The following is a 12,195-nucleotide window of genomic DNA, read 5'->3' as shown; positions in this document are numbered from 1 at the left end:
TCCGAGGCCCCCCTTCTGCCCACGCCCCGTCCACTTAGGAGGCGGGGGGACATGGCTGTGGGCAGGGTGCCCTGTGTGCGGGTGTAGACACAGACCCCCGGGCTGCTCTCGTCCCGCTGCCTTGTCCCCTCACAGGCATTCAAACCCCCAGCAAAAAGGGAACGACGACGATGATTAGGTGGAAACCAGCACCTCTCAGACTGTAGCCTGGGGGGCGTGTGTGTGCATATGTGAGCCACCTTGTGCAGGAGTCACCTGGGTACTTGTTAAAACACAGGTTCCTGGCCCCACCCCTGGAGACCTTCATTCAGTAGGTCTGAGGTGGGCCCTCAAATCTGCATTTCTAACAAGCTCTCAGGGCACACTGATGCTGCCGGTCCGGGGACCACACTTTGAGAACCACTGAAGTCAGGGATCCTTTCTGCCCATTTACTGCCCTGGTCATTCACTGTGGGTGGTGCCCTTAGTGTCATCAGCAGTGACGTTGGACTGACTGCTGTGGGGATGGGAACACGCCTCCAAGGGTCCTTCCTTGCCCTGTCCACACAGAGAGTCTGGGTGAGGGAGAAAGGGCCGAGGCATCCGAAGGGCCGTGCCCTGTCCCGGGGCTGGGCCGTGTCCTCTCCTGCCGTGGGCTGCTGCCTCCTGACTGGCCCCCAGCTTCCCCGAGTCCTGCAGATGCAGCCGTGCAGACTCTCTAGAAACACTTACGTGTGTTTTGGGGTCTTTGCACAGCGACCCAGTTGGTGGGAGTCAGCCAGGGACGGGAATTCAGGGTCTCCCGTCCCTTTGCCATCTCCACAGCACCCGGTGCCGTGTGGACCCCAGGTGTCAGGCTCACTAACTCAGACCTGCATGGGTTATGCAGTTCGTAACGGGACTTAGGTAATTCTTATCTCAGGGGAAGTTTAGAGCCAGAGATGGAGCTTCTGAGCCCCGAACCATTTTCTGATTCTCTTACTTGCTCCCATGGGAGTGAGTCTGAAAACAGCCGTACCTTCTTCCTGAAGCCAGGGGGGATTTCTTGCGGTGACTGACAGGCAGACGTGGAGCAAGTGGCCCCCGGGGCTCAGGGTCCCCTCAGAGGGTGGCTGGAGGAGCGTGGACTCACTTTCCGCCGGCACCTTCCTTGTAAGTTCAGAAGAAAGACGGGCTGACCTGCCTTGGGTGCAGGACATGACCGTCTTCTGGGAACTCAGGGGCTGTGATGGTTTTGGGAGTTAAGTCACTGGCATTTCGTCAGCCAGGTGTCAATGGCCATCAGGAAGGGAGGGCAGAATACACACAAGATGAAGGTGTTTGGGTTGAGCCTTTCTTAGGAGCACCCACAGTTAAGAGCAAGATGCCTCCTTTTCGATGCCTTACTTTACTGGCTCATTTCCTTCGTGACCAACGTTTCTTAGGACCAGAAGGGACTACAGACTTTATTTGTAGAGTCATTTATGTGGACAAACCCAATCCCAGTAATTTCTAAATCTATTGCTGAGACACTAGTTTTCTAGATGGGTACTTTCCTCACGTATGGAGAGGGACAGAGGTATTATCTGCAGTGTTAAGGGTCATAAAATAATGCTTCTCCCATGTTCAGTAATATCTACATCTGATGGTATGGATGAATCCAAGGACACCACTTTTACAACCTTCAATACCAAGCAAAACTGAGCAGTACATTTGAAGAAACTTTTTATCTTGAAATGATTTCAGACCTACAGAAAAGTTGTAAGAACGGTGTTGAAAGGACCCTTACACATCATTACCCGGATTCACTAAATGTTAACATCTTGCCACATACACCTGTGCTTTATTTATTTCTGAATCACTTGAGAGTAGGTTGCATACATCTGTTTAGTCTGTTTACTTGTTAATGTTTCAGGATGTTTTCCCAAGGAGCAAATATATTCTCTTACATCACCACAGGGTAGGTACACATTCAGGAAATTTAACGTGGACACAGGACTTTAATCAGATCTGCAGCCTATATTCCAGGTTTATCAATTTTCTCAGTAATTAGTGTCCATCGTGGCTCCTTTCCCCCTTCAGTCCGGGATCCAGGCCAGCATCACATCCTGTATTTAGTTCTCACGTTTCCAGTCTCCTTTAATCTGGACCAGTTCCTCTGCCTTTCTGTCTTTCCTGAAGTTGATGTTTTTGGAGAATGTAGGTCTTCTTTTTCTGTAAATTGAATGTTCCTCATTTGGGGGTTTCCTGATATTTCATTATGACCAGGCTCGGGGTACTGATTCCTGGCCAGAATGCCGATCGACCGTGTCCTTCTCAGAGGTCCTTCCCATCTGGAAGTCCCCAGTGTCCCTCTGCCCCTCATTAGTGATGTTAGTTTTGAAAACTTGGGCAAGGTGTTCTTCAGTTTCTCCACTTATGCTTAATATGTGTTGTTGTTTTTTTGCTGTACGCGGGCCTCTCACTGTCGTGGCCTCTCCCGTTGCGGAGCACAGGCTCCAGATGCGCAGGCTCAGCGGCCATGGCTCACGGGCCCAGCCGCTCCGCGGCATGTGGGATCTTCCCAGACCGGGGCACGAACCCGTGTCCCTTGCATCGGCAGGCGGACTCTCAACCACTGCGCCACCAGGGAAGCCCAATATGTTTTACTTTTCAACTAACAAGTGATTTATGGAGACACTTTGAGACCATGCAAGTGCCCTACTCCTCATCAAATTTCCCCCCAAGATTTATGGCCAATGGATGATTTTTGCTGAATAATTTTTTACTATGATTGATATAAGATGATGATTTTCCACCACTCCCTCCATGTTTATCAGTTGGTATTTTCCGTAAGGAAGAACCCTCTCTTCTCCCTGTCCCACACGTGCCCCCCGGCTAGCCATCTACCCAGGCAGCCACCTACCCATGCACCTGCCCACCCATCCATCTGTCCATCCACTCATCCACCCATCCATCCAGCTCTCATCTGTATAGATTCATGGATTCCTATTTTATTCATCAGGTTATAATCCACTGCTGTCCTTACTTTATTTATTTATTTTTTAACATCTTTATTGGAGTATAATTGCTTTACAATGGTGTGTTAGTTTCTGCTTTATAACAAAGTGAATCAGTTATACATATGTCCCTGTATCTCTTCCCTCTTGCGTCTCCGTCCCTCCCACCCTCCCTATGTCCTTATATCATTCGATGTTCAGATTGTCCCAGGTCTGTTCAGAGATAGTCCCCTCAGGCAATAACAATAAGTAGTTTTAAGTTTGTTTTTTAAGCTTCCAGTGTTAAATAGGTAGTTCTAAACAATAAGGCAAGGTCGTTTGCAGGTAGTCATGACAGCTCAGATTTTAGGGGCAGTCAAGATCCCTGGAGTTGCAGAAGAGGCTGGAAGCGGTTTCTTTCTCCCGGTTGGCTTAGCCTCACCTCTGCACCACAGAAGGGTTTGTGGATCTGATGTGGGCCTCACTGTCTTACCCTGAAGTTTGTCTTCTGTTTGTAGCAGAGCCCAGCCGGCGTGGTCCATGCTGCAGTTAGGACGGGGCTGAAGCAGAGCCAGGCGCGGGCTGAAGCAGAGCCAGGCGCAGGCTGCAGCACCTGCGTTCAGGGCCCGGCCGTCCTGAGCTGTACATTGGCCATGGAGGGGCCGAGTGGCTCCTACTTTTGGCCTGGCTGGCAGCAAGAGGGCGAGTGGGAAGGCCATCGCGTACTGGGTTCACAGGGCGGGAGGAGTCACCGGTGTCCTTTCTCTTTGATTTAGGTGGGTTCCCATCATCTGAGACTCAACAGAGGCCTGGAAGCCAACGCCCCTGCTTTCGACAGGTAGGGTCCTCCGGCCGCATCCGAAGTCTGTTGTCCTTCCTCCCATCAGACAGTAGTACAGGAGCCAGGGTGCCATGGGAAATGGGAGACCCCAAATCTGGAATCTGAATCTGCTTTTTACTTTGGTTCTTTATACAAAAAGGCAGCTTACAAAATGGAATGTTTACTTGCTTTCAGTTTTCCGTGAAGGTTCATTCATAAATGCTCAGGTAACACTTTGCAATTATTTTATCTTATCAGTTCCTTCTGCATTGAAGCTTTATCCATTTGTCCTGGTTAATAAGGGATCATCTAAACTGTAGGATATTTCTAAGCTGGTTTGTTTGTGTTTTTAAGGTAACATATTCCCAGGCTTTAAAAAGTCACAGTGTGGAAAGGTATAAAGGAAGACGTAGAAGTACCCTAACTCCCAATTCCCACTGTTAGTTAGTTTTCTATGTATAGTTCTAGAAAAGATTCTGACTTATACATAGTTCTTTTTTTTTTTTTTTTTTTTTGCTTCATTGGGTCTTCGTTGCTGCGCATGGGCTTTCTCTAGTTGCGGCGAGCAGGGGCTACTCTTCATTGCGGTGCACAGGCTTCTCATTGCGGTGGCTTCTCTTGTTGCAGAACACAGGCTCAAGGCGCACGGGCTTCAGTAGTTGTGGCTTGTGGGCTCTAGAGCGCAGGCTCAGTAGTTGTGGCGCATGGGCTTAGTTGCTCCGCAGCATGTGGGGTCTTCCCGGACCAGGGCTCGAACCCATGTCCCCTGCATTGGCAGGCGGATTCTTAACCACTGTACCACCAAGGAAGTCCTCAAAGTAATTTTTTAAAATGTTTGAATCATTCTAGCCGAAGCTTCATTTGGACTTTAAATTTGCTTGCAGCCTTCTTATTTACCTTAAGATTGGTGACACCAGCCCCCCTAATTAGCATGTTACACACAGGGCACACTCAGTGCTGAGCAGCTCAGACTCCCCACCTGAGCAGGGCCTGCTCTGTCTGCACCTGTCAGACCTCAGGCCAGGATGCACCTTCTCCGGGGAGGCGGAACCAAAAGAGCCCGGAGGGGCCAGGCCACACATGTTGTTTCTTCTGGCACCTTCCCCCGGGGCTTCCACATAGCATGGCTCCAGGGGCCGTGCACAGCCTACCGGCTGTGAGGAGGCCCTGATCTCCCAGATTTGACCCAGCCCTGCATCCTCCCCCTGGGAGGGACGGCAGACAGGGCAGGGCTGCCAGGAGCATGGCCCTGGGAGAATGCTTCTTCATGGGGGCGGAGCTTGTCTTCAGCTGTCTGCAGAGGGACATAAACTGCCCACTTCAGGATCCACATTCGTCTGCGCAGTGCTGTCCCTCCGAGTTAGTAAGAGAGTCCCTTTTTCTCTTATTGGGCTAAAAATGGTTCTTTTGTGATAATTAACTTTAAAAAATTCCATTTATGGGACAAACATGTTACTGTAGAAATTTGGAAAGTACAAAAAATGTTTAAAAGAAGGAAAGAACTTAAAATCACATAAAATTCTACCACTTTTAACATTGTGGTGTGTTATTTTTTTCTCGTGTTAGATGTTAAGATTGTAGTATTAAATTAATTTTACATTTGCTTTTTGCATTGTGTATTTCCCCTTTTTAAAAAAACTACATTTAAATATTTCTAACAGTATTAAAATTATAAAGTTACTTTTCAAAAGCTGCTGGTAAAAGACAAATATTAGAGTCTCTCCCTGCTATTTCAATGTATGTATTTAAAAATAGCCTCTGGTATACAAAGAACTTTCCTAAGACCGAAATTTCATTATACCTTCTGGTTGAGGTTAAACATCACGAAATGCAGCACTTAGATGAAAAAATTGGACCCTGAGGTTGATGCTTCTCCCACCAGTTTTTCTAGTTCTTAGGAGGTACCAAGTGAAGTGGATTAACTTCAGAGATACGCACGTCACCTTTCTAAGGCCCTGTTAATGAAAGGCCAGGTTAGCTGTTCTGGGTTTAATGGAGGACTTTACAGAAAGTCCAGCGTATCCTCCACCTGATACCACGTGTGTTTAGAAGTTTGATGTGCTGTGTACTCTTGGCCAGTGCCTTTCGTGGGGAACAGCTCATCCAGGACCTCCAGTGCCTGGCAGGTCCCCTCAAGGGCGGGGCCGTCAGCGTGTGTCGCGGGGACATGGCATCATGCGTGGCCCTGCTCTGTTGCAGGCACATGGTGCTTCTCAAGGAGCAATATGGGAAGCAAGTGGTCGTGAACCTGCTGGGGAGCAGAGGCGGAGAGGAGGTGCTCAACAGAGCCTTCAAGGTACCTGGCTTCCCCGCCTGGGAGGGCAGGGAGTGAGGGAGCCGAGGGGCCCCTGCTCAGGGTGGGCTTCCATGGGGACTGGGGACAACAGCCCTGCTTTCCCCACGTCGGGGGAGGCTTTTTCCATCAGAGCTTCCGCATCAGGTGATTTGGGCTACTGACAAATGCAGTTTAATTTTTGTACAGCAATGGTTGGGAGAATTTGCTCAAAATGAAAACAGAGCATCTCCCATCTCCAGCTGCACTTCCTCCGCTGCTCCCCACTGGGGCATCGACCACTCAGGGTGGCCAGGCCTTTCCCTGGCTCTCTTGGACGGACACACACACGCGTGAACGCACACATGCATGCACGTGCACACGTACGTTTGGGCTTCACCCCACGCATCCCTGACCTGCTCGGGGAGCCAGAGTTCCCTCTTCCCTTGTTGGTCTGGCCCAGCTGCTGGCCAGCACCTTGTGGCACGTTCACACAGACACCCGCAGGGCACTTGTGCCTCGCTTTAAAGCAAGCAGCCCTAGATAATTTCCTCCGGTGAACATGGAGCCTTCAAGTCATCCATCCTTGTGTGGGCTGCCCCTGAGAGCTGCTTCCTGTGTCCAGCTTTCCGTGGGCTCCCCGCGGCTTCCGGCACACGTTCAAGGGAGATGCGTGGAGAAACCCTGGGCGGGGAGGGAGCCGTGAGCAAAAGGCTCCGCCCACCTCGCCTGCATCTCTCCGTTCCCAGTGCTCCCACGTGTATTCGGTCTACTGTAGGCCAAGCTGCAGAATGAGCTGTGGGCTGTGGGCCTCCACAGTCCTTTCCCAGCAGTCCATGTTCCCTGCTGAATGGGAAAAAAACCCTGTGGTTGTTCAGAGCTCAAGGAAGCCCCTTATGGAGAGAGTTTGAAGTCACACCTCCCTTCACGGGAAGAGTGTTCCCTGTGGTCCTGGCCCCTGGCCAGTAGAAGCTGAATCCAGCTGGGCGCTCATTTCCCTCTGTTTAGGGAAGCCATGTGCTTGGAGCTGAGACTTGCTGGTGGCCAGTTTCACTTGGCCAGACCTGCTTTTCCTGTTTGGTTTGTTGCTACTGGCAACAAGCTCGGGAAGCATCTCCGCTGCCACCCATCTTGGCAGCCGTGCGGGCAGTTTATTTTAAGGAAGAAGAAGGGGGAAAAAAACCCTCAAGAATTTTTCCCCTTTATGCCTTGATGTTGGGGAGAAGGTGTCCTCAGCACGCCCCCATCAGCTGGTGGGCCCCTGCGCTGGAAAGGCAAGAGGTGACTGCAGGCCTCTGGCCCAGCAGGGGAGACCAGACCCCTGGGCAGGTAGGAGGTAAGAGGTGGACCTTACCTGGAGAGACCTGGGTCATGGTCCCAACTGGGGCATCACATAGAAGGCGCTCCCTCAGCCTGTCAGCTCTGCCACGCTGAGGGCCACGCACAGGCAGCCGGCCTGTGACCCGTGGTTATCAGGCCACAGGGGCCCAGGCACTTGCTCCAGATCGTGAAGCCCCCGAGTGTGAATGCTTCAGCCTGGCCGGCTGCTTCCCAGCAAGACCTTCTTGATGACGGCAGCAGAGCGCTAACTTGCGTTATAGCGCAGGAGGGACGGGCGCTCAGAGTCCTCGGGACCAGATGGCCTGAAGCCCTTCTAGTCCTTCAGAGTCACTCGTCTCTGGCTGGGCAAATGCTGGACAAGGCTGACCTGAAGCCGCACGGGAGGGTGTGGTTGGCGGCCCGACGCTGGGTGCGCTGGGAAGGCAGTGGTTCATCCTTCGCCCCGGGGCTGCCTGGTGAGGGTGCTGAGGAGTTGCTGGCTGGGGCTCCTGGTGTGGAAGGCAGACCTCGGCCAGGGCACCATGCCTGCCAGGCACCCACTGGCCGTGCTTCCTCACGTCTGGCTCCGCCTTCAGTCCAGCTCACGTGCTGGCCCCGGGCCCGAGTGGGCCCTGAGCCCCTGTCTCCCCCACCCTGGAGTTTCACTGGGCTGCGCCTCCCCTCACTGGGCGGCCTGGAGGACTTGCCGAGGGACCTGGCCGCCTCTGAGCACACCCTCCCGGAGTCTTGCCTTGTCAGGGCGGGACTGGTTACCAGGGCAACAGGAGCTGGATTATGAGCTCCGCAGCCTGCTGTGCTGCCCTGTACCTGGTGTGCCTGTGGCACTCGGGTGCCTGCAGAACAGAGCAGTCCTTCCCCGTGGGCGTCCTCCAGAGAGCCCTCTGGGAGGTGATGTTGGTGCAGGGCCCTGGGCTGCCCCGGGGAGCCACACCCACTCTGGCTGTCTTTTGTCCAAGGTGGACCTTGTGCCCTTCAGGCAAGATGCTCTTTGTGGTTTTGGCCCCAGGGCCTTTGTTCTGTGCTGCCCTTTCCGGGTCGGGGCTGGTAAACCACAGGGTCCACCGTAAGCCTTCAAGCTAAGCCCTGCACCGTGTCGAGTGACACAGTTGGCCGCTCAGATGCCCTGCCACCCTCTCCCTTCCGTCCCCTTTCAGAAGCTGCTCTGGGCTTCTTGCCACGCTGGCGACACGCCTATGATCAACTTTGACTTCCATCAGTTTGCCAAAGGCGGGAAGCTAGAGAAATTGGAGAACCTGCTGAGGCCACAGTTGAAGCTGCACTGGGATGACTTTGATGTGTTTGCCAGGGGCAAGAATGTAAGTCCACGGTGAGTCTCACCTGCATCTTGTCGTCCCGCCGGGTGAGCTGCCGAGTGGCAGGGGCTCTGCCAGGAGCGCGTCCTCCCTCGCCGCTCCTACACTTGCAGTTTCTGGGGCCGCGGGCTCGGTGATATCGGGCACCTTGGATTCTGGCCTTCTCCTTTCCCTTCCCACAATCGGAGATGCTTGTGAATTTTGTGAGCAGATGATAAATCATGGTTTTCTGGCAAAATGGACTGATGGCGGGGACCGGGTTAAACGGTGGAGCCGTGGTGACCGTATAACTTATCATCCGAACTGTGATGAAAATTAGCAGGAGTGAAGGGGGGCAGCTGGCATAAACCCGATTGCCTAAGGGAACTGGGATGTGGATTCCCTGCTCAGAGTGGAGGAGAAGGAAGTCCAGTTTCCGCGATTCCATATTTGCAGATTTGCCCACTTGCTGAAGTTTATTTGTGACCCCAAACTCCTGGAGCGTTCACGGTCACTCACCAGACCTGCTCAGAACAGTGAGAAAGTCGAGGCGCCTGCCGTGCACGTTCCCGGCTGAGGTGGGGCCGGGCCCCGCTCGGCCTTCTTGTTTCAACTCCCCTGCAAACAGGTGTTCCCGTACCGTCTGCAGGGTGCCACGTCTTCGCTATTTTGTGCATCTTGTCGGAGATTTCACTGTTTAAAATGCCCCCCCAGGCGTGGTGCTAAGTGCTGTCCAGGGTCCTAAGCCCAGGAAGGGTGTGACGTGCCTCAGGGAGAGAGTACGTGTGTTCGTTCAGGCACGAGTTACAGCGCTGATGGCCAAGACTTGATTGTGGATGAATCAACAATATATATTAAATTAGGTGTCTTTAAACAGAGACACACATAAAACAAGGTTATGTATGGATTAGTCGATGAAAATACGCGAGTAGAGGCTCACGGGAACATAGCCCCCCAGGAGCAGTGGCTCCGCGGCTGCTGCTTTGCTGACAGTTCAGTTCGCTAACGGTTCACGCAACTTTCTAGCACGTGACTAGGGTGACAACGAGATTTGACTGTCTTTGTGACGGCCCTGGTGTGCAGGCTGCCGAGAGCGCGCTCTGGACTCGGCCACCCCTCCAGCAGTGCTGGGACCCACCGCGCCGCGTACCGTTGGGGAGCCCCCGCTGGGGTCTCCGTGGGAAAGACAAACAGCTTAGGATCCACCGGGCTGAGTAATCTGGTGGCTTTGGGCTGCCCGGGTGGGCTCTAGTTGGCAGGCGGCCTCCCAGGGAGGAGGTGAGGGGTTCTTTCTCGGGACGAGGCTCCTTGGGGGCCTGCAGTCAGATGGGCCGTTGTGCCACGGGCAGTGCTCCTTCCAGCAGAACTTGTAACTTGTGTGTGTTGTTTCCCAAAGTTTTCAGAAAGGCACTTTGCGGATGAACTGTCTCGACTGCCTGGACCGAACCAACACGGTGCAGAGCTTCATCGCCCTCGAGGTCTGTCTCTCGGGCCGTCTGTGTCCTGTCCTGTGCCTTCAGGGGGATGGGCTGGGCTCAGCACCCTTGTCGGCAAGATGAGGGAGGCCTCACTGGGCTGACGTTCCCACTGTGGGGAGGGGACAGTGACGTGTCCAGCATCTAGAGAGAGGTCTCCCAGGGTAGCTGGCTTGCCGATGCCGTGAGATGCCTTTGGCCTATCACAGGCACGCTTTCGCACACTCTTTGGAATGCACCCCGGACATGGTGGCCCAAAGGTGCTACCATGGCCCAAAGGAGAAACGGTAGCCGTGGGTAGTGATTATTGTGAACGTTCCCTTAGAGGAAGGCAGGGTGAGACCGCCTGAGATGAGGCTGGGTTTGAAGCCTGGGAGGGAGTTTGAAGCCTGTGGTCTGCTGCCTGGGTGGCCTGTCCTGGCTGACCGCTGGGAGGAGGAGTGGGGTCCGCGCCGCCTGCCGTCCATCCCTTGCTGTCCTGTTTTGCGGGTAGTATGGGGGAGGGAGGGGGAGGGTGTCAGAGGAGGGCTGGGTGAAGTATAGGTAAAGTTGGGTGAGCCGTAGAAGCCCCATTCTCTGCTGCGAGGGTGCCCTGTCCTCTGGGGGCACAGAGTCACCCACAGCAACCCTCTGAGTAGGAACTCGTGGGGATGGTGCCTGGTGGTGTCCCCTGGGCCTCTGCGGGGCAGCTTCCGGGTGAGAAGTTAGTGACCACTGTCCGCTCCTCTGCCAGGTCCTCCACCTGCAGCTTGAGAGCCTAGGGCTGAATTCAAAGCCCATTGCCGACCGCTTCGTGGAGTCCTTCAAAGCCATGTGGTCTCTGAACGGGCACAGCCTGAGCAAGATGTTCACGGGCAGCCGGGCCCTGGAAGGGAAGGCCAAGGTAAGGGCAGGCCGCGGGGGCGGGGGGCGGGTGGTGCCCGTGTGGGCCCCTCTCACGGCCTGTCGTCCGGCCCGTGGCAGGTGGGGAAGCTGAAGGACGGGGCCCGGTCTGTGTCTCGCACAATCCAGTCCAACTTCTTCGACGGGGTGAAGCAGGAGGCCATCAAGCTGCTGCTGGTCGGGGACGTCTACACTGAAGAGTCTGCGGACAAAGGAAGGATGCTGCTGGACAACCAGGCCCTGCTGGGTGAGGGGCTCCCGCTCTGCCTGGGGAGATCCAGAGGGCGATGGTTGGGGGGTGCTAGCCAGCCTTCCCACCCCTCACGTCATCCCAGATGGTGGGTGGCAGGCGCCCCCTGAGCTGCGGGGCAGCGGGAGGGAGCTTCTGTGCTCAGATCTGATCCTTGACTGTTCTCAGAGTGTCCATGTCTTTGAACGTTAACTCATCCAGGAATCTTTCTCAGCTTGAAAGGGTTCTTGTTCCCATTGCCAGGTATCATTTGTGGGGAGTCTTCCATGAGAGTGGCCTCCTGTTTCTGTTCTGGCCCCAGAACCCTGTAGAACTCTCCCAGGGATGAGGACACCTTCCACTCTCAGGGGCAGGACTGTCATGATTCCCTCAATAGCTAGAGGTTTCCTTTTTTCTTTCTTCTTTACTTGAGATATATTTGATGTATAGCATTACATTCGTTTCAGGTATACAACATAATGATTTGATATTTGTATATGTTTCAAAATCATTAGCACAGTAAGTCTAGTTAACATCATCACCACACACAGTTACAGTTTTTTCTCTTGTGATGAGAACTTTTAAGAACGACTCTCTTAGCGCCTTTCAAATATACAACGCGGTATTGTTAACTGTAGTCACCACGCTGTACCTTATATTCCCAGGACTTGTTTAACAGGAAGTTTCTACCTTTTGACCACCTTCACCCACCTCGCCACACCCACACCCCAACCTCTGACAACTGTTCTCTGTATCTATGAGTTCATTGTGTGTGTGTGTGTGTGTGTGTGTAAGATTCCACATGTAAGTGAGCTAGAGGTTTCTTTGGGGAAATTTTAGTGGCATCTTATCCCGTAGAGCCTGTAAACATTAAAGGGCTCATGGAAAAGAAGGGGAGACCCGGCATTTTTCCTTAGAAAAATGTATAACTCTTGGTTTAGAAATTTT

The 12,195-nt window shown here is 53.3% G+C and overlaps 1 protein-coding gene across 1 annotated transcript in view; it reads left to right on the top strand.

Moving 5' to 3' along the window:
* Positions 1-12,195, top strand: part of SYNJ2 (synaptojanin 2) — a 97,526-nt gene that overhangs the window by 58,233 nt on the left and 27,098 nt on the right. Inside the window, exons 6-11 of the mRNA XM_060029713.1 lie at positions 3,713-3,774; positions 5,956-6,052; positions 8,524-8,696; positions 10,058-10,139; positions 10,870-11,019; positions 11,100-11,265. Of these exons, the coding sequence (XP_059885696.1) occupies positions 3,713-3,774; positions 5,956-6,052; positions 8,524-8,696; positions 10,058-10,139; positions 10,870-11,019; positions 11,100-11,265 (730 nt within the window). The remainder of the gene's footprint in view (positions 1-3,712; positions 3,775-5,955; positions 6,053-8,523; positions 8,697-10,057; positions 10,140-10,869; positions 11,020-11,099; positions 11,266-12,195) is intronic.

This window comes from Delphinus delphis, chromosome 14 (genome assembly GCF_949987515.2).
Source record: "Delphinus delphis chromosome 14, mDelDel1.2, whole genome shotgun sequence".
Taxonomy (NCBI): domain Eukaryota; kingdom Metazoa; phylum Chordata; class Mammalia; order Artiodactyla; family Delphinidae; genus Delphinus; species Delphinus delphis.
This window is presented reverse-complemented; position numbering and strand designations above follow the sequence as displayed.